Consider the following 27,209-nt stretch of genomic DNA (forward strand, 5'->3'; position numbering starts at 1 on the left):
GTGGCCACCCACTCAGCAGTCCTGGTAGTTTTTAACAGCTGAAAGTCATAGGGCAGGTCTCGTTGTTGTTCCCTAGTTCTTTCACTAGGTGAACCTACTTCTGTTCAATTAGTGCTCTTTGGATTGTTTTAGCAGAACCAAGCATCTCTGTAAGGGTCCTCAACTACACTGCTGGCTGCTGCTGACACCCATCTATGCTCTGCCTTTTCTGTCACCTGCATGGTTTTCCTAAGTAAAGGCAACTGACATACTTTTCCTGCAAACTTAAACTATTTGAATACCCTCAGGGCTAAAGAGTTAAATATGAGTAACCAGTACGCCATCTAGCGGCGGGAACACAGCACCTGATTCCACAGTCATCGCATACAATACGTCACGGTGAGCACCACACCTGGAAAAAAAGACGACTTTGGGGTGCCAGATGTGCCTGTGCAGTGGGAACCACTCTTCCGCAAAGCTCACAGATAAACAGGCTTCATGTGCTGTGACTTAGGGCAGTTCTGCAAACACCCTCCTACCCGCAGATCCATGAGCCCTAATAAATTTCTGATGTGCTACGGGACTCCTCCTTGTTTTTACAACAGAGCTGACAGCATCAAGGGGAGGAAATGGAACACTGCACATAATGGTGATAATTTGGCTTCTCACGCTATATGCTGCGACTCCTCATTTCATGCTGGCAGAGATGATGATAGGTTGGTTGGGCAGGACACCCTCTTTTAATAATCTGTGTAGCATTATAAGAATCCCATAACAGTAACTCCTTTCTGGGCACCTACCTAACTTTTTAGGTTCATTTGAAAATCCCAGCCTGAGGCTTTAAGAAGCTCACTTTGTGCATCCGCTCTTGAGCTTTTAACACACTTGCTCATTGACAGCTGCCTTTGCATACCAATGTCAATCTAGTTTTTAAGCAATGCCTTGTGCAAATTTAAAGAGGGCACAACTTCTCAAGAAGTCAGACACCGAGCAGTAATATTACACGTTTGTTTAGTTGATTTCCCAAGCAATCTGCAAATTAATCCCTGCATTTTAAGAAAAGAGGATTAAGAATGAGACCATCCGAGCACTTAGATTACAACATGAACAATATCCAAAGAGAGAGGGGAAAAAACCCAGGTGCAGCAGCATTTCCTTCCCCTCAAATAGGAAAGATTAGTGTACTCAGTTGCTACTCTAAGGAGAAGATAATGATATATAATTTGACAGCCACTACTCTAAAGGGAAGAGATTACAAACATAATAGCCATCTACAAGTGTCACGGAGGGAAAAGGGGAAGAGTCTATTTCAAAAGCAAATAAGACTGTCCTACATGCGTGCTGCTTTTATACACAGTATATATTTTCTGTATCACAAGCTGAAAGCTAAACATGTAGCAAAGATACTGAATTCTGTCCTGTCCTAGTTTGGGTTCTGCAGACTCTTACCAGAGATTTGGAGGTGTGTGTATGCATAGAATGGGTTGCCTCTTAATAGTGAATATTTCAAATCTCTTTAAACAAACCTCTCAGTTATGTGGTTTGTGCTGCCCCTACAAAACAGTGTCTAGATGCACTGGCTTCTTTCTCAGCCAGATCTTGAAATGGTTAGTAGTTATGGCTTGATTTAATTTGAAGAGATTAGAAGAATTCATTACAGAATAGTTTGCCAGATAAGAGTTTTGCATAGCCACTAACTCAAGGCCAATCACTTCAGGAAACAGACAAAAGAGAATCACATGATATTTGCATTATTATATTTTAAATACGGTGTTTGATTATACAAAGTATTGGTACTGCTGAGTTTACAGAGGATATGAATAAGAGGGGATGTGACAGAGATATACAAAATAATGAAAGCTGATGAAGGTAAATTGGATGATCCTATTTAAGACAAAAGCAAATGGAAATGATGAAACTGAAAGGCAGGAAGCATAACACTGATACATGAATAGTTTTGATGTCAATTGATAATGACCCTGTGAACGTCATTGCCATAATCTCGTTGGGTAGGTCTACACTATAGTTTTTTTCTGAAAAAGCTACATAAATTGCATGGAGGTATCCCGGAAAACCCCGCAGTGTAGACTTACCCATTGAGACAGAGCTTGGGAGAATTAAAAAAAAAAGATGATATTTACATAGGTAGAGAGAATATCCTCCATTATGCTCCATACATTTGAAACAATCCTCAGGCATCAGGAATTAAGCCAACCATTGACTGACCGGGCTAGGAACAAGCGCAGGTTATTCCATATATGTCCCTTCTGGGGACTCTTGTATCTTCCAGTGCTGGCCACTATCAGAGACTGGAAACTGGACTATTTGGAGCAGAGGTCAGATCTGGTTTTAGAGGTGCTATGGTGCCAATGAATGTGCTTTCCTTCCCCTGGACATGGGAGCTGCACTTTGATAATGGGATGAAAGATTGTCTAGTCTCTTTGAATAATGTTTATTAGAGAAGGCATAAGCAACAGCAAATAGAATACCACAATATTAACAGCCTATTCTCAAAAACATTTGGGGAATTCAAAGACCTTGCACATATTTCATAGAGGAGTTAAGGATTGCCATTCCATTGAGTTCCCGCAGTCGAAGAATATGCCTGCAACAACCACAAAAGAAAGCAAGGGTCAGATGCCGAGGATGGTATATGACTGACAATGCAAGAAATCTAACTTCCATTGCCCTATTGCATCTCATGCACAAGCTGTCAGGAAATGTTAATGCCATATCCAATAGATTTCCCCATAAGAGGAAAGCAAGACAATGCTTTTATGTTACAGTTCTCCACACAGCAGGAAGAAATAAAAAAGCATTAAACACAAAGAGATACTTTACAAAAATGTCCAAGCAGCACAGTGGGCTTTAATCTATTGTGGAAGACATCTAAGATTAGCAGAAGTAGTAGAGTGAGGTCTATCCCTTTGACTTCATAGCAGCTTCTGATCAAAGGTTTGTGTTATATTTTCTCTGCTGAAAGGTATCAATTTGGGAACATTGCTCCAACCGGCAGGAGTGAAGTAATCAATTGGGAAGCCTAAACCTTATCCACTGATCTTTATATTGTAGCTCAACAGGTATATTAGTATGTTCATGCTCTGCTCCTATGACTGGATTGCAGGATATATAGTAATTAAGGGGTGATACGTGGTCTGCTAGCACCGCTCAGTCTCTCTGCATACATTCTTTCCAGACATTTACACTCTTGTTTTCCTCTCAAGTCACTTCTCTGACCTCTACAGTTCGTCAAATCATACTTCCTCCTTCCATTCTTTCAACAGAAGCAACATTCTTGTAAAACAATTCCCAGAAAGCTGTCCAAGCAATCCAAAGCGAACACCACAGAAGTCCAGTGTCTCCTGGCTTCAGTGCAATGCATAGGCCCATTCACACAGCAAGGCAACTTGGACAGTTAACACTCTGCAGGCAGCAAAAGTAAAGGGCATACTTGCACTGTGATACTGACTACAGCTAGATGGGTTTGGCTGGAGTTACTCCGTGAGCAAATATCACACCAGCTTAAACCCTTGGATGCCCTACCCCATTCTGTCACACTCACTCATGAGCATTTAACATTTTGTTTTGACCTTTTCAAAGCATCGCTGAGGCACCCCAAAGCCCTCGCAGCCCACCAAGGAGGAATCAAGGCTCCCAGAGCATCTGGGCTGCTGAAAAGCAGAAAACCCTGATTCCAGGCCAGTCTGTCCAGGGAGCCTGAAAGCTGGGGATTCCAAGGAGCATGTGAGTTGGGAACAGTTTCCCAACAACACTGAGGGTATGTCTACACTACCACCCTAGTTCAAACTAGGGTGGTTAATGTAGGCAACCGAAGTTGAAAATGAAGCCCGGGATTTAAATATCCCAGTCTTCATTTGCATCTTGCCGGGCGCCGCCATTTTTAAAGCCCCGGTAGTTCGGACTCTGTGCCCGCGGCTACACGTGGCACGGAGTAGGTAGTTCAGATTAGGCTCTCTAATCCGAACTACCAGTACACCTCGTTCCATGAGGAGTAACAGTAGTTCAGATTAGAGATCCTAATTCGAACTACCTACTCCATGGCGCGTGTAGCCGCGGGCACGGAGTCCAAACTACCGGGGCTTTAAAAATGGCGGCGCCAGGCAAGATGCAAATGAAGCCCGGAATATTTAAATCCCGGGCTTCATTTGCAACTTCGGTTGCCTACATTAACCACCCTAGTTCGAACTAGGGTGGTAGTGTAGACATACCCTGAATTATTCTGGCAGAACATTTTGATTTTGTGGAAAGCAAGCTTTTCTATCAATTATTGCTGCACAAAGTTCCAGGCCAGCTTTACTAGCCAGTGCCCGTGAATCTGTTGCAGCGGAGTGAAGCTACCACATGCCTAATGATGCTCCAGAAGCTCTGGCAATGGAGGAACGAGTCTGTGCCGCTGCAGCTACCCACAAGGCTCCAAGCAAACCGACTATGAACTTGACAGCATGTCCCATCCGTCCCTACACTCAAGAGAGAGGGTGAGAGCTCTGCACTCCCTATCAGGTGCTGCCCAAGGAGATGTGGGTGGGGGAACTTTCAGAGAATTCCCATCCCTGCCCAGATCAGCACACGGAAAACAGGGAGAGGAGACAATCCCTCCTTCAAAGGAAAAGGAAAAGGAAAAAAAGGAAAAGGGAAGGGAAGGGAAGGGAAGGGAAGGGAAGGGAAGGGAAGGGAAGGGAAGGGAAGGGAAGGGAGATTTCAGCCACCCTACGAGCCGATGAGAGCATAGAGAGATGAGAACACTAAATGATGTACTAGCCATGACTGAAATGAAATATGGAGTCTCCAGGCAGCACTCAGGCACAAAATCTTGGTGAGACTCCCAGCTAGAGAGAAGTTGCTGGCTTTTTCACAGTATCTCTAACATACACGGTATCTTCATGGCTCTGGGAGCAATGGTGTGCCTAAGTCCTTGATACCAGCTCACCCATCTTTCCCACAGACCACTGGTGGCAGGGTTAGCACTCTAGCTATAAGGAGTCTGGCAAGTCTTTCATGCCAGGCTGCCTTGATTTTTATTAGGAAGATGTCACACAGGCTGGATGATGCCCAGGGATAATAATCTGCCCCATAATACCTTGGCTCGGCAGTACAGAGCTTTCCTAAAGCAACTGCCGCATTCTCCTGCACTGAGGTTTCTTTGGCTTCACCGCCTGCATGTTTTAATAAGATCATCACAACGTTGGAATTCAGCAGGGACGATGCAGCTCCAGGTACTTCGAAGCATTTGCTGAGGCAAAAAGCAGCATTCCCCACCACAATCTCATTCTCAGAGGCCAAGAGCTTCAGTAACACATCAAACTCTGTGAGAAGAGAAAGGAACAACTTGGAGGGGAGGGGTCATTGTAAGTACAGCAGGGGGCCAGGCCCCGGTGGAAATAGCTCTTTGAATACTGATGGTAGAATGAAGTAGCGGCACCTGATACCAAGCGGGCATCAGTAACTATTCAGCTCTGAGAACTGGGCAGAAAAGAAAATGCAAATTAAAGGAGGGCTCAGCAAAACAAGGAGCATGCAGCATGACAATGCTGCAACATACTGCGTTGCCTCCACCCCAAGATGCAGTTGTGGGAGCAGTCACAGGCTGCTTGCTCTGTGGAGTGCATAGCCAACCACAGGCTCTTAGGCTCTGGGAGACTGTCAACCACACTGCTTGTGCCCACTTCGCTGAGCATCACTGACACCTGGCCCAGAATAAACAATGTAGTCTCCAATCACAGCTCAGTGGCAAATGGAACAGGAGGGAATGAAATGCATCCACCTCCCCTTCTTGAGCTGAGGGCCAGATGCCATTTTCATTAGGGATGTAAGTGTAGCCGTTTAAATGGATAACCATATGAATGAGCTTATCCGTTACCCAAATGTTTACACGCGGCACCTAGTCTAGTTCCTGGGGAGTCAGCTGCCACTCTGGGCTGCTGCCATCTGATACAGAGGCAGCAGTGTGGGGCAGCAGGCAAGAGCTGGCACACATGGGGAGCCAGCTTAAAAGCCAGCTCTGGGCACACACTGGCTCTCAGGGAATTGGCTGCTGCCCCATGTGAATTTTCCAGTGGTTACATGGTTAGCTATTTACATGCATTTTAACATCCTTATTTCCCATGCAGAGAATTAATACCATTCTGAGTGTGATCTCTTTTCTCTCCCCTGAGCATCCTCCCTTCGCTCTGTGCCTGCTAGCCAAGGAGTCCTGAACCAAATGTGAAATTCAAACTCCAAGCAACATAAGCTCAGTCTATGGCATCTACAGCCCCAGGCTGGCCATACCACCCACCCACAAGGCAATGCATAGAGTCAGATCCTCAGTGGGCCTAAATCAGCACAGCTTTGCCAGCTCCAGGGGAGCTATGCCAATGTACACTAGCAGAGTATCTGGCCCATTATCTTAATAAAGAGCCATGGTGTTGTTGGCAGCTCCTGCAAGCAGCAGCAGTATCTCTTAGGGCAGGCATGTCCAAAGTCCGGCCCGCGGGCCAATTGTGGCCCGTGTTCCGGTTTAATACGGCCCCACAGGTAATTTGGCAATATCTATCTTTTATGGCCCCCAACGAATCCATATGTATTGAGATGAATACATTGTAAAATCTCAGTTAATGTCAGTTGGTCTAAATCAGTTATAAATATATTTGGACACAACATGTATACTTGGTGTTATGTTCCTGTTCATATTTTTTGAACTTAAAAGTTGACAGACAACCTTTATTACCAATAATATGTAATGTACTTTACAATGTTCCTGACATATTTCAGCTTCCTGGATTTTTTTTCATCTGGCCTTCAGATATGAAAGGCAGAGTGATTTAACACCTGTTTAGATTTGTCATCCATGTGACAAAATGAAAAGTATGCCGTTTGCAATAAACTTTGCATAAAATAGTTAATTTGCATTTAATTTTAATGGTTCGAAGAATGTCAGGCAAAATGGTCGGCCCTCACGCATGTTCACTTCATCAAATCTGGCCCTCTTTGAAAAAAGTTTGGACTCCCCTGTCTTAGGGCCACAGAATCAAAGCAGCATTCAGAGATACTGCTTTAAAAAAACAAAAACAAAAAACAAAAAGTGATGTCTTTCTCCTGCAGAAGATTCCCCAAGGGCTACGCAAATTTGCTGTGATTTTCTTACATTGTCCCTTCTGTTCGTCCTAATCACATCATGCTTTCCCTTTTGTTCTGCTGTGACAATAGCTTCGGAGAAGCTGGGCTGCTCCAAACTGCAGCAGGGGCACCAACAATGATCCATTTCAGAAAGCTGAACTTGCTGGCCTGATTGGAATGTAGCTGAATGTCAGAGAACTACAGTTTGACCCAAAAGTGCTCCCAGCAGCAAAACCAAATCTGGGCTGCTAAACTGAGCTGACAATATAATGTGATTTAGCAAAAGATGAACACCCAGCGCGTGGCTGGAAAGCAGCACATTGTAGCATAATAAGTATCGGGAAAAAAAGGAAGCTTCTCTCCACACACCGCATCAATTAACAGTACTTAATATGGGGTATACAAAGGAGAGAAGATGCTCCAGGGGGCTTTTAATTAGCCAGAGTCCTTAGGGTTCAAGTTTTTCCCTTGCAGCTGCCAGCAAGGAATTCTCTCAGGATTTCTTTGTACTTGGCCAGTGAGAAATAAAGACCTAAAAACCTAGAGATCTGTTCTGAAGCCCCCCACAAGAATGAAGTTGAAAACAAACCCCAGTTTCATTACTCTCTTTCCTTGTCACTTCATCTGCTCACATTAATAGGGCACTGTACTGTATCCCATTACCCAGCCGAACAAAATGGAAAGAAAAGCAGAGTTTGGACTTAAATGATCTTTTGAGTTTATCAACGTGATCTGTATTCAGTCTCTCCTTGACAAATAAATGTCAAGTCACGCAACTAGGATTGAGGTCTCTGGGGGTACATCTACACTGCACACTTATTTCAAAATAGGCTATTCCGAAATAGTTATTCCAAAACAGTTTATTTCAAAATAGCTCGTCTACACTGCAGGGAAGCCTCAAAATTAGTCCGAGGCAGGCATCCCTAATGTAGACGTGCTATCTCTATTTAGAGCCCCAGGAGGCACTAGGGAGGAATAACTTAGAATGGCCCTGGTGAGGGGCTATTTTGAAATAGCAGAAGTGAAGCGTCTACACACGCCTTATTTCAAAATAGCTATTTCAGAACAAGCATTATTCCTCGTAGAATGAGGTTTACAGATTTCAGAATAAGCCATCTGTTATTTTGAAATTAATTCAAAATAACGGAATGGCTGTGTCGATGCTCTCATTGTTATTTCAAAATAATGCTAGTTATCTCCAAATAATGGTGCAGTGTAGACGCAGCCCCAGGCTGCTAGAGGAAACTCTAAAGCACTCAGCCATATGGGACAGTTTTACTCAGTTCTGCATCTGAAATTACCAGACAGAGAAAAGAAGCAGCAGGTTAGACCCAGTGGATTTGTCAGGAGATCTAGATTCGACTTTCATCTTTCACATTGACTAGGTAGGTGACCCTGGGCAAATCTCTAGACTCTTCTCAAGCTTAGTTTCTCCATCTGTAAATGGTGGATAAAAACCACCTGCCAACTTTTGTACAGTGTTCAGAATTTAAGAGTGAAGAGTACTACATGAGGGATGATTCTTAATATGACTGTGATACACAATGAGGTGAGCTAAACTTGTATAGATAGAAGGAGCAGGATGAAAATTCTATAAAGATGCCTCCAGAGAGCCAGAGTGTTAATTTGACAGAAAGGAAAGGGATACTTCATATGAGCAGAGATCATCAATGTGAGGTGGTATGCCCAAGAAGAGGAAAGAGAAAGATGAGACATCTGGCATCTGTGTCAATGCAATGAGGCATAATTCCAATCTGAGATAGCCACGCAAAGAGAAGCTCAACTACAACAATGGCAATCTTCAGGAATAGTAGAGACACATTTCCACAGAGTCCAGTAATAACATAGGCCATTGGACCAAGTGATCCAAAAGGTGCTGGCCGGGTTCAACCATCTAGGCACAACACAGTTTCTGTAGACTGGGGTGGACTAACTAAAGCTAGGTTTTAAAATGTTCTGAACAGTGGTGCTGCATGCAACCACAAGCTACATATTCAAGTGCTGATAACTCAGAAATACCTAAAGGTGACAATACAAAGGAAACATTTGATAGTGACACTCCCTCTGTTATTTCACTTAGGCCAGCCTTCCAAACTTGCTGTCCAAGGGAACTGGAGCTGCATACCACCTCTAAAAGTGAGACCACTTTGATGGTTGTAAATAACTTTCTTCAGCTACCCTCAATGGGAAATTGGAACCTATTTTTTTAACCTTTTCTAATAAACTGTTGACTGGTTTCCTTCCAGAGAAACATAGTTCAATGTATTTCTCCAAGTCTGGAGATCTACAGATCAAGCCATTTTACTCAGCGAAGTGCAGCCTACATATCCTATGTTCGGATACATTTCCACTTGCACACGGCTGGAAGAAGAATGAAGCATTAAGCCAGGAAGTGAAATGACGCATTGTTCTGTAAACATGCTGGTATCCTTGTGGGAGTTCAAACAGAATTAATGCTCACCTCCATTCTAGAGGAAAGAGGGCTTCTGTGATGGCAACCTTGGAATAAACCTCTGCATTCAATCTTTGGCTAATAAAATTGTCACTTACTTTTATCTGACTTCACCACCTCCTCTCGAGCCTGGCTGTTGCTTCGAGTACACACAGCAAGGGTCTTTATAGCATAACTGGAAGTGATCTGTCCACCAGCCTGGATTTCAATTAGGATATAACAATACATATATAATTTAGTTCACACAACTTTTGCAAGAATAGAAAGAACTTCACAAGTACACAAATTGAGAGACCTTTTTAGGAAGTGCTGATAATTTATAATCTCCATCGCTCTTTAAACCCACCAGCTCATAACTATGCACAGACATGGATTTTCAGTGATTCAAACCTTCATGCTATAATAATCTGACCTTTAGTAGGGCTATGTACACCCACAGGAATAAATCTGCTATGCAAATTTATATTAAAGGAGCATTGTCATAAAAGAATAGCTGATAAGCAAATAAATCCATCAAAGAGCTAGATTTACTACCCAGCAAAGGTCTTTCTTTATACTTCCATGTATGAAATTCATTGGTTCTCTCTACTCTGTGAGCACTGCAATCTTAAATCACTTCAGAGATGAAAAGCTAACGTATCTCCCATTGAGTCACCAGCCCAATGGATATTTTTTGGTTTGGTTTGTTTTGAAATTAAGAGCTCTAAGCACGTGCACATGGGGCATGTTATCTGATATCTAAGACTACAGAAACTAAAGTGGCAAAAGCCATCCTTCTCCCTGCACAGAACACACAGGTATGAGTGTAAAGCCAAAGCTCTGGTATTGGATTCATTTCAAAATTGAGAATTAATTCTTTCATTACCATGACAACAGCAGGACCTGGTGTACTTTTCCATGTCACTTATTATTTGTATTACAATAGCATCTTGAGTCCCAAACAGTCAGGGTTCTGATCTACTAGATGCTATACAGACACATTAAAATTATTGCCCCCTGGCTTGTTCTGGCATTCATTTAAGAGTCAATGGAAAAGTTCCTGTTTACTTTCATGGGCTCTCAACCAAGCTCTCTATGTTAGGATCTGCATCAGTGGATTTCCGTGTTTGCTGAGAGCCCCCCCGACCAAAGTGGGGCTACTGATGAGCACTAGCATCTGCCCACATGGACACAGTTACAGAATTGGGGCTGTAGTTAAAGACAACAAACAACAGATGGGTGAAACATGGAAAAGGAGAAGGCAGCATTGTGTGTTTGTTCTCTACCTGCCTAAACCTTCTTAGCTGGCATTGGTCTGCTGGAAGCATCACAGCAGTGAGTCTTAGGAAAGGATTTGAAGGGAGACTGGTCAGTGGCTTTACAGACTTGGAAATATTTTATTTTATCTTTGAAACTTTGGGCACTGGGTAAGGACACTTTTATGAGTGTTCAGTTAGTGATATAAACCCATCTGATTTATACCAGATGTAATATTTATAAAAAGCAATAAACCGTTTTCAGTCAGTCCTGTAAGTTTCCTCTGTGTATACTACACATTTTTACAAGTGTTGGTCAAGAAACAGAAAAGAGAACATGCAATAAATATAACAGCGTGTGATTTCTTCCCTCCCAGGGGAAACCCCAGAATCTGTGGGAGAGCTATGAAGTGGAATAAGTTAAGTAAATTACCTTCAAAAATCTAAGCAGTCTCTTTACCACACCTCCCTTCACTGCCTCTTCTACTGCCATTGAGCTTGCTGGCAAGATGTGACTTAGAACTCCAATGGCTCTCTTAATAAAAAGAAAAAAGAAAAAGGCAATGATTAACATGCCCTTTGTTTGTGTAGGTGGCTGGGTAAGACCAAAGTAGCAATTAAAGAGGCAAGAAAAATATGTATCAGTATGGTTCATATTAGTTTTGTCAGAGGAGAGATGATTCCTGGCTGAAACTTCATAAGCTCCTACCAGTTTGCCTTGGAAGAGCTGACATTAATGGGAGTTATACACACATATGAATGGGGGTACAATCGACTGGTTCAAGCATGACAGTTGAAACAGAAGACACCCAGTCTGCAGTTGGTGCTTTGCTTCTGGATTAATTTCCCTATCTCTGGAAGACTTTTAACAGCTAAAACCATCCTTGTGATAACATACTGTTAAAAAAAAATCCCTGAAAAGTTGTTCTATTCACAGAAGACAGAGCCTTTGACATCAAAATAAGCATCTCATCTGATGAAGTGGGTTTTACCCACGAAAGCTCATGATATATTTGTTAGTTTCTGAAGTGCCATAGGACTGCTTATTATCAAAAATACAGCAAGGCAGAAAATTAAGTTCTATTTGTGTTCTAGAGCAATAATATATTGTAATAAAATCATGGGTTTAGGATCTTTATGACCTTGATCCTGGTTGTGCAGGTTACCTTGATTGGAGCTACAGAGATAAATCTACATGAGTGTGATAGGTTGGCCTACACAATTCAGCAGTAAATTCAAGGCTTGAACGTGCTAATTTAGTGTGGGAAGACTGGTTACACAATCTTCTCTTAGCTCACAGGTTCCACTTACTGTCACAATCCTTCCATCCTTACTGCCAAGTAGAAACAAACACTTCCTGCTAACATCCACAGCATGCTCCTGAAACAATAAACAGAATTAGGAATTCAGATCTAAAGGGTCACAATCAAGTTTAAATTAGAAATGGCATTAAGAAGGCAATCACATGGCAGGGAAGCTTTCAAGGGAGATTTCCATAGGCACAAATGGCAGTTAGGCATGTAATTGCCAATTGTGCAGGTGAAAATCTCCCCCCTTGATCCTTATAGGCATGGGTAGTTTTGGCTTCAGTGAGCTTTGGATCAGGCCTCAGACTTGCACTCAGGCAATATAGTTAAGGTCATGAAATGGAATACAATGCTTCCTTAGTGGAGAATTAATAGGATCGTTCAGATTTCACTGATCAGGTTGTGAGAGGAACTTTACACTGCACTTTCTGTGCCACAGAATATTAAAAAGACACTAAATGTTTGTTTAAAAAAAAAGTATTCAAAGATTCCAGAGTTCTCTTTGTATTGCCCAATTTTCCCTCTCTGTAAAATGATTAGAGACTAAGTGCCTTGGTAGGACAGAATGTCAACTGATGGAGAGCTAGCTCCTGAAGGACCCCTGCCCCGGTTCACTGGCAGGCTTGATATATAACAGCCATTTGTAGCAGATATGCCTGATCTGTAGCAGTGTAATTAAATTTACTTCCCAACGCAGATGGAGAGGTTCTCAGTGTCCACCTGTGGGATAAACAAAGCAGCTCTTCCAGCCTCCTAGACTATTTGAATGCTCCGTGATTGCAAAAATTAACTTCAATAGGCCCTGGATAAGAACCATACACAGTTATGAGAGAGAAAGGGTCTGCAACTTCCTGCACCTTGGAGGCTCCAGGTAAGTGGTAAAACAACCAGAAATCTGCTTCAGAAGGTGAGTACGCCTCACATGCCATACCTGAATGACCAAATTTGATTCGAGGGATAAGTTCATTATCAGGCCCAGCACTGTGAACAAACACTCTTGGTACCCTGCTGAATTGCCAGTGGAGCAACAGTCATCCTGCACAGAGAAGAACAGACAGCATGTGACTCAAAATGAACAGGTGCAAAACTACATATGTCCTCAGCCCAACTCATCTGCCTACTGATCAGTGATTGTCAGAGGCTCTGAGATCTTTTCTGAACATGCTGTTGACCTAGTACAGTGGTTCCCAAGGTGTGGTCCGACTGTACTGCAGGGGTCTGTGGAAAGTTGGGAGCTGAGAGGCTCCGTGCCAGCAGCAAGCAAGTCCCTCAGCCTGCGCTGCTTTCACCTCGGGAAGCGGAGCAGGCTGAGGGGTGTGCAGATTGCAGGCACAGCTATATTGTTGGGGGGCGCGGGAGTCCGTAAAATTGTAATAGATTGAAAAGGGGTCCAGTATGCTGGAAAAGGTAGGGAGCCACTGATCTAGTAGTATTCATTATGTTAATTACCACAAGCTTTAGAAAGGCCTGCCAGCATTCTTGGTTTTCAGCCATCTGCAGTCGGATGATTACATCAGCACATAGGTCCCCCATGATGCCAATGCACTGGGCAAGGGCTGGTTGGTTCACCTGTTTGGCAGTTTTCTTGAAAAACCAAAGGTGAAAGAAAGAATATTCAGGACACCAGTGATGAAACAATAATGAATTGCAGGCTGCACCTTTGTTATTCTTGTTGCTTTAGCTGTGAAAACAGGAACTCTGTAATTACTCCTCTCATATACATCACTCTGGCTGTGTCTAGACTACATGCCTCTGTCGGCAGAGGCATGTAGATTAGACACATAGGCAAAGGCAAATGAAGCCGTGATTTAAATGATCGCGGCTTCATTTACATTTACATGGTTGCCGCGCTGAGCCGACAAACAGCTGATCAGCTGTTTGTCGGCTCGCGCGCTAGTCTGGACGTTCCCCTGCTGACATCAAAGCCCTTTGTCGGCAGCCCCGTTATTCCTCGTGGAATGAGGTTTACCGGGGCTGCCGACAAAGGGCTTTGATGTCGACAGGGGGAAGGTCCAGACTAGCGTGCGAGCCGACAAACATCTGATCAGCTGTTTGTCGGCTCAACGCGGCAGCCATGTAAATGTAAATGAAGCCGCGATCATTTAAATCGCGGCTTCATTTGCCTTTGCCAAAAAAACAAATCTACATGCCTCTGCCGACAGAGGCATGTAGTTTAGACGTACCCAAAGGCGCAACATACTTGGCAAGTTACCTTGACTGGAGCTACAGAGCTAGATCCCTGCTTATTGTTTTGAAAATGTATACCAATGTGGAATTAGTAATTGTGTCTCTGCCCCCTGACCTCAAAATGAGAAAACTCCATACCCCCACAAGGTCCTGCTAAAATAGCAGGACAGATCCAGGCATAGTGACAGTTGTTACAATTTCAAAGGAAAAACAAAAAACAGATGAATTCCAGCTATCCTGCCAATTTCTTGTCACTCATTTCAAACAGTGAAGAAAGAGAAGAGATTTTTCTTCTCATTATATCCATTTTTGTCTATTGCAACACATGCCTATCCTGCACCAATTCCTGCTATTCCAACAAGAGGCCAATCACTGGTACTGCAAAAGACTATGGATTGGAAATGTGAATAAATGATGGTTGAAGAAAAGATCAAACCACCATACTCATTTAATTCATGACCTAAAACTGTCTTCATATCCAAAACTCCTTAAATAAAAAACAAGTAAAATAAAATCAGTCGATGGCATGATTGCATCTGGGACAGAGTGAACTAGTTAGTGACAAGTGTATCCAAAGTCACAAGAAGAATGGGCATTGGAGGAGGAGAAGATGGGGAGAACCTACATGGGGTGAAAGTTTGGCCCTACTGAAGTCAATGGAAATTTTGCTACTGGCTTCATTAGAACCAGGATTTCATTTCAGGAGTTTTGTAAAATTGCTCTCTTGCTTCAGAGCATAAAACAACCTCTCTCTATTGGGGAGAAAACTTTCCCTTGGGGCAGGTTGCCCTTCAGCAAGCAGTTGTGGCATTTCATGCAGCTACTGGGATGGTAGGATCCCAAGATGATTCAACACAGCAATTCTTACATTCCTAGAACTGAACAGTCATGTAAAAGGGAGTTACTCACCTTGTGCAGTAACGACTGTTCTTCGAGATGTGTGTCCCCGTGGGTGCTCCACTGTAGGTGAAGGGTCGCCCTGAGCCTCAGATCGGAGCTTTCTATAGCAGTTTCCCCTGTTGAGTCACGCATGCCCAGGAGGCGTCTCGAGCCCTTGCCGCCTCCTGAGGAGTGTGACTCATCCCCCTCCCTTTCAGTTCCTCGTCTCCGCCCGAGTAATTTCGACTCCGAGCAGAGGGGAGGTAGGGAGGGTCGTGGAGCACCCACGGGGGGACACATCTCGAAGAACAGTCGTTACTGCACAAGGTGAGTAACTCCCTTTTCTTCTTCGAGTAGTGTCCCCGTGGGTGCTCCACTGTAGGTGACTACAAAGCAGTATCCAGTATATGGTTGGAGGGAGCCGGAGTCAGTGTTTGGCAGTGGTGGAGAGCACTGCCGTGGCAACTGCTGAGTCACTCTTAAGTTGTGGAAGAATGGCGTAATGTTTAGCAAAGGTATGATCTGAAGACCATGTTGCTGCCCGGTAAATGTCTCTTAGGGGGACATTGCTCAGAAAGGCTGTGGAGGCAGCCGTGGCTCGAGTAGAGTGTGCTCTTGGTGGGCATATCAGCGGTCTATTGCCCAGTGAGTGGCACTTAATTATGCATGTAGATATCCATTTTGAGATTCGTTGAGATGATATCGGTGTGCCTTTGGATCGTTCAGCGATGGAGATAAAAAGTCTTTCAGATTTACGGAATGGTTTTGTTCTTTCTAGGAAGAAGGCCAGAGCCCTCCGGATGTCCAGGGTGTGCAGAGTGGCATCTGTCTGCGACGAGTGCGGTTTTGGGAAAAAGGTAGGTAACACGATTGGTTCGTTAATATGGAATTCTGTACCGACCTTTGGCAAAAACGTGGGGTGGGGTCTAAGTATGACCCTATCCTTTGTGAAAATTGTGTAAGGAGGTTCTGACATTAACGCTCCAAGTTCGCTCACCCTCCTGACTGAGGTGATGGCTAGGAGGAAACAGACCTTCATAAAAAGGAAAGGAAGTGGCACTGTTGTCAGTGGCTCAAAGGGAGGTCTGGTGAGGTAGTTCAAAACAAGATTTAGGTCCCACAAGGGGGGTGGAGTCCTATGTGGTGGGTATACATTCTGGAGTCCCTTGAGGAATCTTTTTGTAATAGGGTGGTTGAAAACGGAGAATCCATCTACTGGTGTATGAAATGCTGCTATTGCAGAGAGGTGTACTCTTAGGGAAGAGACAGAGAGTTCTGATGCTTTAAGGTCCAGAATGTAATCTAGAATGGTATCTAATGGTGAGGCACGGGGCTCCATTTTGACTCGCTGACACCAGTGACAGAAACGTGCCCATTTCTGTTGGTAAGTTTTCCGAGTAGACTGTCTCCTGCTCTGGAGGAGGATGTCCTTTACTTGCTGGGAGCAGCGATCTTCTACCTCTGAGAACCAGAGAGAAGCCAAGCCTGAAGATGCAGGGTATTGAGTTGTGGGTGCAGTATCTTGCCGTTGTTCTGAGATAGTAGGTCTATCCGGTACGGTAGCGGGTAGGGGGGCTGGACCGCTAGCCTGTGAAGGTATGGGTACCAGGTTTGTCGAGGCCATGATGGCGCAATCAGGATGACTAGGGCTTTGTCCCTCAGGATCTTGCGCAGGACTCTGGGGATGAGCGGTATGGGAGGAAAGGCGTAGTGTAGGGAGGCTGTCCAATTGATCAGGAAGGCATCTCCCAGAGAGTGTTTGCCAAGTCCCGCACGTGAGCAGAATTGGGGACATTTGGTGTTCTGGGTAGAAGCAAAGAGGTCTATCGATGGCCATCCCCACTGGTGGAAAATTGAGTTCGCCACCTCCGTATGTAACTCCCATTCGTGGTTCAAAGCGAAGTTTCGGCTGAGTGAATCCGCTTTGATGTTGTTCACCCCGGGCAAGTAGGACGCTATGAGGGTGACTTGGTTGCGGATGCACGAGTTCCACAGGCGAATAGCCTCCGCGCATAAAGAGCGGGAGCGGGCTCCACCCTGCCTGTTTATGTAGAACATTGTGCAGATGTTGTCTGTTAGGATGCGGACTGTGTGATTGGCGATGGAGGAGGCAAAGTGTGCACAGGCATTCCTTACTGCCCTTAACTCGAGGAGATTGATATGTAAGTGTGTCTCGTTTGGGGACCATCTGCCTTGAACTTCGTGGCCGTTCATATGTGCCCCCCAGCCTAGCAGGGAAGCATCTGTGGTGATTTGGATAGTGGGTTCGGTTTGTTGGAACGGAACCCCTGTCAAGAGATTGCTTGGCACTGTCCACCATCGTAAGGATCCCAGCACGTCTGGTGGGATAGTAACCGTTTTGTTTCGAGGGTGCTGTGATGGGATATAAACAGTTGCCATCCAGAGTTGAAGACATCGAAAGTGCAGGCGAGCATGGTGGACTACATAGGTGGTGGAAGCCATGTGGCCCATTAGTCTGAGGCATGTAAGTACTGTGGTGGTAGGAACTGTAAGCATCCCATTTATAATTTCTTGCATAGTTGCAAAACGTTGTTGAGGTAGGTATGCCCGGGCTGTCACTGAGTCCAGGCGTGCACCAATGAACTCTATGTCTTGAACTGGATACAGCGTTGACTTGTCTTGGTTGATTAGAAGGCCTAGACGACTGAGGAGGGTCGTGGTCGTCTGTATCATAGAGGCTGTTTCGGCGTACGAGGATCCCTTTAGGAGGCAGTCGTCTAGATAGGGAAATATGATGACGTTTTGTCGTCTGAGATATGCCGTCGCGACAGCCAGTACCTTCGAAAATACTCTCGGGGCTGATGAGAGGCCGAAGGGGAGAACCCTGTACTGGAAGTGGTCTGGTCCCAACATGAAGCGCAGGTAACGTCTGTGGGAGGGGTGGATGGTTATATGGAAATAGGCATCTTGGAGGTCGAGGGCTGCAAACCAGTCCCCTTGATCTAGCGCAGGAATGATTGTGGAGAGTGTGACCATCTTGAAATGTTGTTTCTTGAGAAATTTGTTCAGTTTGCGGAGGTCCAATATAGGTCTCCAGCCCCCTGTTCGTTTTTCGGTTAAGAAATAGCTCGAGTAAAACCCTCTCCCGTGGAACTCTCGGGGTACCCTTTCTACTGCTCCGATGAGGAGGAGTCGATCGATTTCTTGTTTCAGAAGGGTCTCGTGAGAGTGGTCCCTGAAGAGGGACGGGATAGGGGGAAGGGTAGGGGGGATAGAGGTGAAAGGGATGGTGTAGCCCACTCGAATGATTTCCAAAACCCAGCGGTCCGATGTTATGGACTCCCATTGAGGAAGGAATGGGCGCAAACGATGGGTGAACAGATGGCCATGTTGGGGTAGTGCTAGATCGTAAGCAGGGTGTCGCAGGCCCTCGACCAAATCTTCAAATTTGCTGTTTAGATGGTTGGGTAGTTGGTGGGCGGGCCTGGTTGTGGCGTCTTCTGGGACCTCGTTGCCTTGGTCTAGTGTCTTCATAGGGCCTCTGTGATCTATTATATTGCCCATATCGGTATCGGTTGTATGAGTTATATGGGGTGTATCGTCCGCGTCTATAGGGCTGCGTGCACATGCCCAACGTGCGGAGTGTAGACTTGGAATTTTTGCTGTTATGGAGTATTTCATCCGTAGTGGCTGCAAATAGTTTGTGCTTGTCGAATGGCAGATCCTCTACTTTAGGCTGGAGATCGCGGGGAACTCCTGATGACTGGAGCCAAGAGGTTCTACGCATGACTACCGCTGTAGCTGTAATTCGGGCTGCGGTGTCAGCAACATCCATTGCGGTTTGAAGAGCAGTGCGGGCGATCATATGGCCCTCATGAACTATTGTTTTCAGGATGGATCTTTTAGACTCGGGGAGATGTGGTATCAGCTCTCCCAGTTTTGAGTAATTGTCAAAGTCATGATTTGCTAAAAGAGCAGAGTAGTTCGATATTCTGAGTTGTAAGGTGGAAGAGGAGTATACCTTCTTGCCAAAGGAGTCCAGCTTTTTGTGGTCCTTGTCTGCGTTGCCCAACTTGTATTGTGGGATCTTTGCACGTTGTTGCGCTGAATCCACTACTAACGAGTTGGGTTGTGGGTGTGTGAAAAGAAAGTCGTTGTCTTTTGATGGGACAAAGTACTTCCTATCGATCCTTTTATTCGTTGGTTGAATGGATGCAGGTGTTTTCCAGAGGTCTTCCGAGGTCTCCATTATTGCCTCGTCTATAGGGAGGGCAATCTTGCTATGTAATGTGGGATGGAGATTCTTTAGCAGTTGGTATTGTTTCCTCTGGACCTCCTGCAGGGAAACATTCTGGCTTATTGCAACCCTCTTGAATAGATCTTGGAATTGTTTTAGGTCGTCAATTGGTGCAGAATCTGATGGAACTACGGCTTCATCTGATTGTATATCGGGAGCATCAGAATGTGTGACGTTTATTGAGTGAGTGTCTGATTCATTGTCAGAGATTCGGTCCACCTCCTCATCCGAAAGAGTTGCTGGAGGTAGGGACTGCGGCCGAGATAAGCTTCTCCGGGATGGAGTGGAGTGAATTGGGGAGCATTGTCCACGTGATTCCCAGTGTTCCCAGGGTCCCCATTGCGGATAAGGTGGGGGTGGGTAAGGCCAGTACGGGTGCCATGGGTTCTGTTGTGGTGGGGCTCCGTAGTCATAAAAGCGAGATTGCCTAGGTGATGGGTGCCTCGAGGAATAAGATGTGTGGTGATCATCCTCAAGAAGGGGAGCGTCTCGGCCGGATAAGATTGGTGTAGACCTGGGAGGGGATAGCCGTGATAGGGACTTCCCAGGTGAGTAGGATGTGGAAGGCAGACACTGAGCAGAAAGACTGCTGTGTGAGAGAGCTTCTTGCTGGCTCTGCTCCATAGCAGTGTCGTCTGGCTGCCTGTCAGTTTGCCCTGGCAGCGTTAGTGCAGCATCCTGCTGCTTATCTGGAGGTGGTGCCGGGCGTTTGGGCTGTGGGTCACTCTGCTGCGGTGCCGTGGTTTTAGTCGGCACCGTAGCTTTAAGGATCGCTGTGGCTTTCGGCGCCACGGAAGGCTGTGCAGTTGAAAGCGGTGCCGCTGTTTGAAGCGGCACCGCGGTTTGCTTCGGCGCCGGCTTTTCTTGCCGTGCCGGCTGTTTTGAACGCTCCCGGGGCCGCTCAGCAGTGGCGTGCCCCGATGCCGGCGCGGAGTGGGAGGATCGCCCCGAAGCCTTTGTGGCGGGCGTCCTCCCGGTCTGGTGTGCCTCTACTCCATGTTTAGGAGAGGAGGAGGCTGATAAGGAGCGGGATGGTGAGGCTCTACCCCTCAGCTCGGTTCTGGAGAGAGGGGGAGGCTCTTGGCGCGTTCCCGGCTGTTCTGCGGGCTGCAAGGCTTTTTCGAATAGGATCATTCTTAGGCGGAGCTCACGGTCTTTCCTGGCTCTCGCCGTGAGGGAATTACAATGAGTGCAGCTGTGGGGAGAGTGAGATTCCCCCAAACAGCGAATGCATTTTGAATGACCATCCGAAGCCGGCATAGGGTCCCGGCATTGGTCGCACTTCTTAAAGCCTGAGGAGGCGGACATGTCCGGTTCTCTCCTCTTTAAGGTTTTTTTTTTTTTTTTGTATTTATTTTAGTGTTCCTGCTGTTGTCCTCAGTCCGTGTTGGTTTCTTTCTTTTTTTTTTTTTTTTTTAAATCTGTTCTTTCTTCTCTGTGTTAAAGAGCTGTGAAAACTCCGGTATCTCTGAGACCCGGTCTGAGGTGATTCAAGCCCCCCCGAGGGGGGAGGGGGGGGTTAGGTAAGTGTATTTCCCTTATTACTAAAAATTCTTTTTCTTCTTTTAAAAAGAAACAGGGAAGGTAACTTGGATATCAGGGGAAAGAACTATAACTAAACTAGGGAGAAAAAAGGTAGTCAGAGAGTCTGACAGGGAGCTCCTGTTTGCTCCGTCCACAGGCGAGGGCGGTTGAAGAGGAACTGAAAGGGAGGGGGATGAGTCACACTCCTCAGGAGGCGGCAAGGGCTCGAGACGCCTCCTGGGCATGCGTGACTCAACAGGGGAAACTGCTATAGAAAGCTCCGATCTGAGGCTCAGGGCGACCCTTCACCTACAGTGGAGCACCCACGGGGACACTACTCGAAGAAGAAATTTCAGCTATGAACAATCAGCCCCAAAGCTAAAAGGAACTAAGGGTATGTCTACACTGCAAAGTTAATTTGAAATAACAGCTGTTATTTCAAATTAACTTAAATAGCATCTATACATGCAAACCGCTATTTCAAAATTAATTCGAAATAGCGGAGCACTTAATTCGAATTTGGTAAACCTTATTCTACGAGGAGTAACGCCAAATTCGAAATAGCTATTTTGAATTAAGTGCTGTGTAGACACTTAATTCGAAATAAGGGGCCTCCAGCCCTTCCCAGGGAGCCCTGTTGGCCACACTGGGGCTAATCAAATGAACTTCACAACTGTAAAAAAAAAAAAAGAAACTTAATCTCCTCTCCCCTAGCCCCAGAGCCATTTAAGGGGTAGACCCTGGCCACAGTGCCTATGGCAGCTCCAAGCCTGCCAGCCCAGAGCCAACAGTGGCTACCGGGGCCCCTTACCCAGTGGCCCCAAAACATGAGCCAGCAAGCCACTGGCAGCCAGCCCTCCACTGCTCCCCAGGAGCAGTCTGCCAGCTCCCAGGAGCCTGACAGGGGCTGGAGAAGGCAGGCGCCTTCCTGATCCAGGGTGGAAATCATGGACCTTATTCAGGTTTGGGGGGGATGCCCCCAACAGCCATGATCTCCGCACTAGATGAAGGAACAAGGCTGTCTATGGCAGGATAGCTGCCAGCCTGGCCACCAAAGGCCACATGCGAACCCAGGAGCAGGTTAGCATGAAAGTCAAGTTGGTCCGGGGAGACCCCCAACTCTGAGCCCTGAGCTTCCCCTCCCCCTTCTTCCCCTTGCTTCCCCCTTCAAGTTCCCTCCTCCCAGGTTTCCCCCTCTCCTCTCCCACCCTCTCTCTTCCCCTCTCCCACCTCCTTTTCCCAGTCTCCCCAGAGGTTCATCCCCTCCTCCCCCAGTTTTGTTCAATAAACGCAGTTTCTATTTTTGAACATACGTGTTTTTTATTTGACATCAGGAAGGGGAGCTAGGGAGGAGTAAGTGGAAGGACGTGAGGGAGAAATGGGGCATGAGCCCCCAGTGGGGAGGACCAGGGAGGCTCTGATGGCTCCTCGGGGTGGATGCTCTTCCCTCAGGGCCTCCTGGATCCTGACAGCTCCACGATGGAGCCTCCGGATGGCAGCCTGCAGCAAGTGCAGCCAGGTTGATGGTAACGACCCCACGAGACACACTGGCGTGCCCAGGGGCAGCTCTGGCTCCATGTGGCCGAGTGCTGTGGTGTCCCGAGTCTGGGCACTCAGGGCACTCCAAGACAGGACTGCTTTGCTGTCCCTCATCGAGGTAGACAAGCAAGCAGAGAACTCTGAGAACTGTCTGTCCAGGTTGGGGATAGGGTCCCTTTAAGCATGGAGCTCAGTTAACCTCAGGCAGCAGTCCCACACACTAAGTCCTAACCTGATGCCCTGCTGGCACTGGTTCCGGCAGGCTTAACTTCAGTTCAGGGTCCACTCAGTGTGGACAGCATTTTGCTATTTCAAAATAGCACATTTCGAAATAGTTTTTGTGTATAGATGCATTATTTTGAATTAGCTTAATTCAAATTAACTATTTCGAATTAAGTTAATTCAAAATAGCGCTGTAGTGTAGACATACCCTAACAGAACAGAAATTATGCAAACATCACTTTTCGTGCAAAATATGGAAAATCTATGTTCTTTCTTACCAACAACTGTGTGAACAGAGGCAATACACTTGTTGAAAGTTTGATTCGACACTGGATTTTGAACCTGTTGACAAAGCAATACATGTCAACAGTTGTGGATTAAGACAAAATTAACCTAGAGAAAAATGCACCTCGTAGTAACCAAAAGGCTGGCTCAAATTCTAAAAATTATTAATGCAATTTTAAACAAAAACAAACACCCTGGATTTTCCCAATATTCTGTTTTAATTTTGCATAACAATTTCCTTATTTAGTAAGAATTAAGAAGTCTGCCCTAAGCTAAACTTGTGCAAATCCAATGGAGTGGTCCTGGTGTGAGTGACAAATCTCAGGTTATCGTTTCATAAAAAATTCAAGATGCAAAAATCCTTCCATTTTTGCTGAGGCCTCTTATGAAGTAGTACAAGCATGAAATGGTTCTTTTGGTCCATCGGATACATGAAAACAATGTTCTATATGCAGCTCCACAAATTGTTGTTTCCTGACTTAGCATTGTGTATTCTGGGGCTAATCAAATGAACTTCACAACTATAAAAAAAAAATGAAGTACTAGTTACTTTTCCTCCTTGATTAAGTTAGATAGCAGGTTCATGGCACAACTAGCCCTGTCATCCATAACACTGACAAATTCAATCAGAATCTGCAGCCACCTGTAAGAAAATGAATAATGTTCAAATCAGAGAGATTATACAAATATGCACCCAAGTAACATTTACAAGAACATCTAACTGATTTAGGAGCCTAAGTCCTATAGACCTCTAGTGGGATTTAGGACCAAATCCTCAGTTGATTTTAATCAGTATAGCACCATAAAATCAAGGAAGCCAAGCTAATTTACACAGCTGAGAATCTGGTATAAAGTTTTCAAAAGATTAAAGCTTAGTCACTTAGACTCATAGACCTTAAAGTCAGAGGAGACCATCATGATCATCTGGACAGGCCTCCCCAATATGGCAGGCCACAGAACCTCACCCACCCACTCCTGTAACAGACCCCTAACCTCTGACAGCATTACTGAAGTCCTCACATCCTGATTTAAAGACTTTGAGTTACAGAGAATCCATCATCTCCATTGGTTTAAATCTACAAATGACCAACGCCCCACGAACTTTCAGTTCTGTTCCTTCAGCTGCAGTTGTGGATACACAACCCCTATGAGAATAAGCATCACATGTGCATTTTGCACACCTGACTTTTCCGACAATCATGCCCAGACTCTCTTCAAAAGTAGACACAAGGATTTGTCACAGTATTTTAGACCATAATGAAATTAACTGACATTATTAATAAATAAAAGCAACCAAACTTTCCTTCAGACATAGGTCATCTCTTTAACCTTCCTTTTGATTACAAATGCCTCCAGATCAATGTTGTGCATTCTTTACTAAAGTATGTGCATCTGTTTAATCTTCTCTGCTCATCAATTATATCCAACTATTTCATTGAAACCAGCCCATTAAAATGTGTGCCCTGTTCAATTGCAGAAGTAGATGATGCTACAGTAGCACAGAGATAACAGAAGCGACGAGGAGTCCTGTGGCACCTTATAGACTAACTGAAGTGTAGTCTATAAGGTGCCACAGGACTCCTCGTCGCTTTTGCAGATTCAGACTAACACGGCTACCCCTCTGATACTTGACACCATGAGAGATAACAGACTGTGGTTTCTTTCTCCATTCAGTGAGTCATTGCAATCCTCTGAATAATCACAAATTTCAGTTATTGGATGATGAGAGACTCGGCTTGAAACTCGAAGACATTCAAAGACAATTTCATAAGCTCTCAAGTACACATATTTGACTGTCACCTTAGGGAAGGTAATTAAGTCACACTGCATAAGAAGTGCCCTGAGGTTATCTAAACAGTTCCAGTAATAAGCCCTTTTTTATTCAGTTGTGAAAATGAACTGCAGAAAGTTAGGATGGCTTTCCTCATACTCCTAAATATTGTAAGTTGAAACATGCTGCATGGTCTTCTTCTCACCATTAGGGCTGTAAATGTGTAACCATTTAAACGGTTAACTGATAAGCATGAGATTATCGGTTACTCTAACGATAACACATTGGCTCCCAGCCCCACTCTCAGGGATCTGACTGCCACCCCATGCTGCTAACTCTGTATCAAACCTAGCAGCACGGGGTGGCAACCGGCTCCTGTGAGGGGGCTGGGAGCCAACTTAAAAGCCAGCTCCTTGTGCACACTAGCTCCTAGGGAGCTGACCACTGCCCCGCACTGCTGCCTCTGATATAGTGCAGCACAGAGTGGAACAGCAGCTGGCTCCCCAGGAGCAGGGCAGAAGGCAGTGCACAAGCTGGCTTAAAAACTGGCTTCCAGCATGCACTGGCTCCTGGGGAGCCAGCTGCCGCACTGCACTGCGGTCTCTGCATTATAAAGCTTATCTTGCAGAGCCCACAGTGCACCTGGCTGCCTGGGAATGGGACTGGCAATCAGGAACCAGTCCTTGCATGAACTGGCTGTTGGCCCCACTCCTGAGGAGCCTGCTGCACTGTAGGCACTGCAGTATAAGCTTTATTCTGCAGAGCCTGCAGCATGTAACCACTAAGCTGTTTGCAGGGAGGGATAGCTCAGTGGTTTGAGTATTAGCCTGCTAAACCCAGGGTTGTGAGCTCAACCTTTGAGGGGGCCATTTAGGAATCTGGGGTAAGTCTGTCAAGGATGGTACTTGGTCCTGTCATGAGGGAAGGGGACTGGACTTGATGACCTCTCAAGGTCCCTTCCAGCTCTATGAGATAGGTATATCTCTTTATAGCTGTAGTAGTACCTGATTAACTGCTTTTTAACATCCCTACTCACCATTGTTGCTCCCTTTGGTTTAGTGTTTTTGTTTAGCTGGTGCTGTTACTTCAGAAACTTTCCAGGGATAGTTCTGATGACAAGCTGAAGAAATCAGGCATGAATTGGGGGAATCCAAGACATTATTAGGTGTAGGTTTGTGAACTTAGCACCTGTGAAAAGTACCTTAAGCCCTCTGTTTTCCTGTGGATAGGTCACTAGCCAGAGGGCATCAGACTCAAGCGACCTGGGTTTAAATCTGCTGCTCAACCATAGACTTCCTGGGTAACCTCAGGCAAGATATTTGGTGTTTCTATGCCTCAGTTTTTCATCTGTAACAGGGCAATTGCCTCACAAGCGTGCAGGGAAGATAAATGCATTAAAGACTGTGAGGTGCTCAGATCACAAAAGTACCTAAGATACCTAGACACGCTTCCCTTGCACTGTACCTCACCCGATCGAGGGGCACCTTTAGGGAAGAGTGGAGGTAAGTATCACTGGCCCAGTCAGTCTCCGGCCTCCAAAGTTGAGGTAGACATCAACTGTGCCGATTATTACCACCCATATTAGTGGTTTCTGTCATATGAACAAGAACATAGGAAGTGGGATGCCACTACCATATTCATTTGACAGAGGTCACAAAATGGCCATCAGAGGGAACTGACTTTCAGCTCCTGTTTTCCTGAGCTATGTTCACGTTCATGAGACGTTCTGTGCTACAGAAGACATTCCTGTTTTCAGGTCAAAATTCTCTGCAACCTCAGGGAATTAGCATCCAATCTGACTATGGGAGCCAGTATCAGAGCCCTGTTTTGAACAGTGGTGGCCATGGGGTGAAAGGGCACATGATGGGTCATCTCGGGTGCCACTTTTAATTATACTGATTGGCTTGGAAAGGCATCATCACCCCTATGCCTGACGTCTGCTGGGTGAACCACAGAAAGTCCACCCGTAAGGAGAATTTAGCATCAAGACACTTTTTGAGCTGGACTTTATTTCCCCTTGGATACTGAAGTGCTCCCCCCAGGCTTGGATGACTTGCAGATAACGATGCCGGAAATTTTGTCCAGGAATCCTGTAATTCTAATCTAGTTCATTTGGGCCATAAATTTCAACTTCTCAAGTGACAAGGCTCACTCAGCGTGAGTTCCTTGATGTATGTTAACCGTCAGTTGCAGACTGCAAGCATACAACTGTTCATGGATTCTAGCAGAATACCGTACGTGGTTAGGTTCTGGTGCCTGACCAGCAGATTTCTTCCATTCTCAGTCTGAGAGTACAAAGACAGCAGTGCCAAGCTCTCCTTCTGAATCTCAGGCACATAAGATGATAGCAGCATGGGAAGCTGCACATTCACATCAGGGTGAGTTAACAGCAATCGCTGATTCTCCTCTGAAAAAGAAAATGTCTGTGTTGTACATCTTGTGCCATAAAATCCTT

General features: G+C 45.4%; 1 protein-coding gene across 5 annotated transcripts in view; it reads right to left on the minus strand.

The window, feature by feature from the left end:
- Positions 1-2,415: 2,415 nt before the first annotated feature.
- Positions 2,416-27,209, minus strand: part of TTC12 (tetratricopeptide repeat domain 12) — an 83,448-nt gene continuing 58,654 nt past the window's right edge. For 4 of the 5 annotated variants that reach the window (XM_089773298.1, XM_006111239.5, XM_089773297.1 and 1 more), the window contains 10 exons: positions 26,993-27,161; positions 23,534-23,626; positions 22,977-23,040; positions 13,539-13,673; positions 13,021-13,125; positions 12,094-12,162; positions 11,216-11,317; positions 9,646-9,745; positions 5,078-5,303; positions 2,416-2,584 (listed from right to left, as the gene is read on the minus strand). In XM_089773298.1, the coding sequence (XP_089629424.1) occupies positions 2,509-2,584; positions 5,078-5,303; positions 9,646-9,745; positions 11,216-11,317; positions 12,094-12,162; positions 13,021-13,125; positions 13,539-13,673; positions 22,977-23,040; positions 23,534-23,626; positions 26,993-27,161 (1,139 nt within the window). In that variant the 3' untranslated portion in view covers positions 2,416-2,508. The remainder of the gene's footprint in view (positions 2,585-5,077; positions 5,304-9,645; positions 9,746-11,215; positions 11,318-12,093; positions 12,163-13,020; positions 13,126-13,538; positions 13,674-22,976; positions 23,041-23,533; positions 23,627-26,992; positions 27,162-27,209) is intronic. The other variant, XM_075909443.2, reaches the window with a different exon arrangement.

Source organism: Pelodiscus sinensis, chromosome 25 (genome assembly GCF_052426305.1).
Source record: "Pelodiscus sinensis isolate ZL-2025 chromosome 25, ASM5242630v1, whole genome shotgun sequence".
In the NCBI taxonomy this organism is placed as follows: Eukaryota; Metazoa; Chordata; order Testudines; family Trionychidae; genus Pelodiscus; species Pelodiscus sinensis.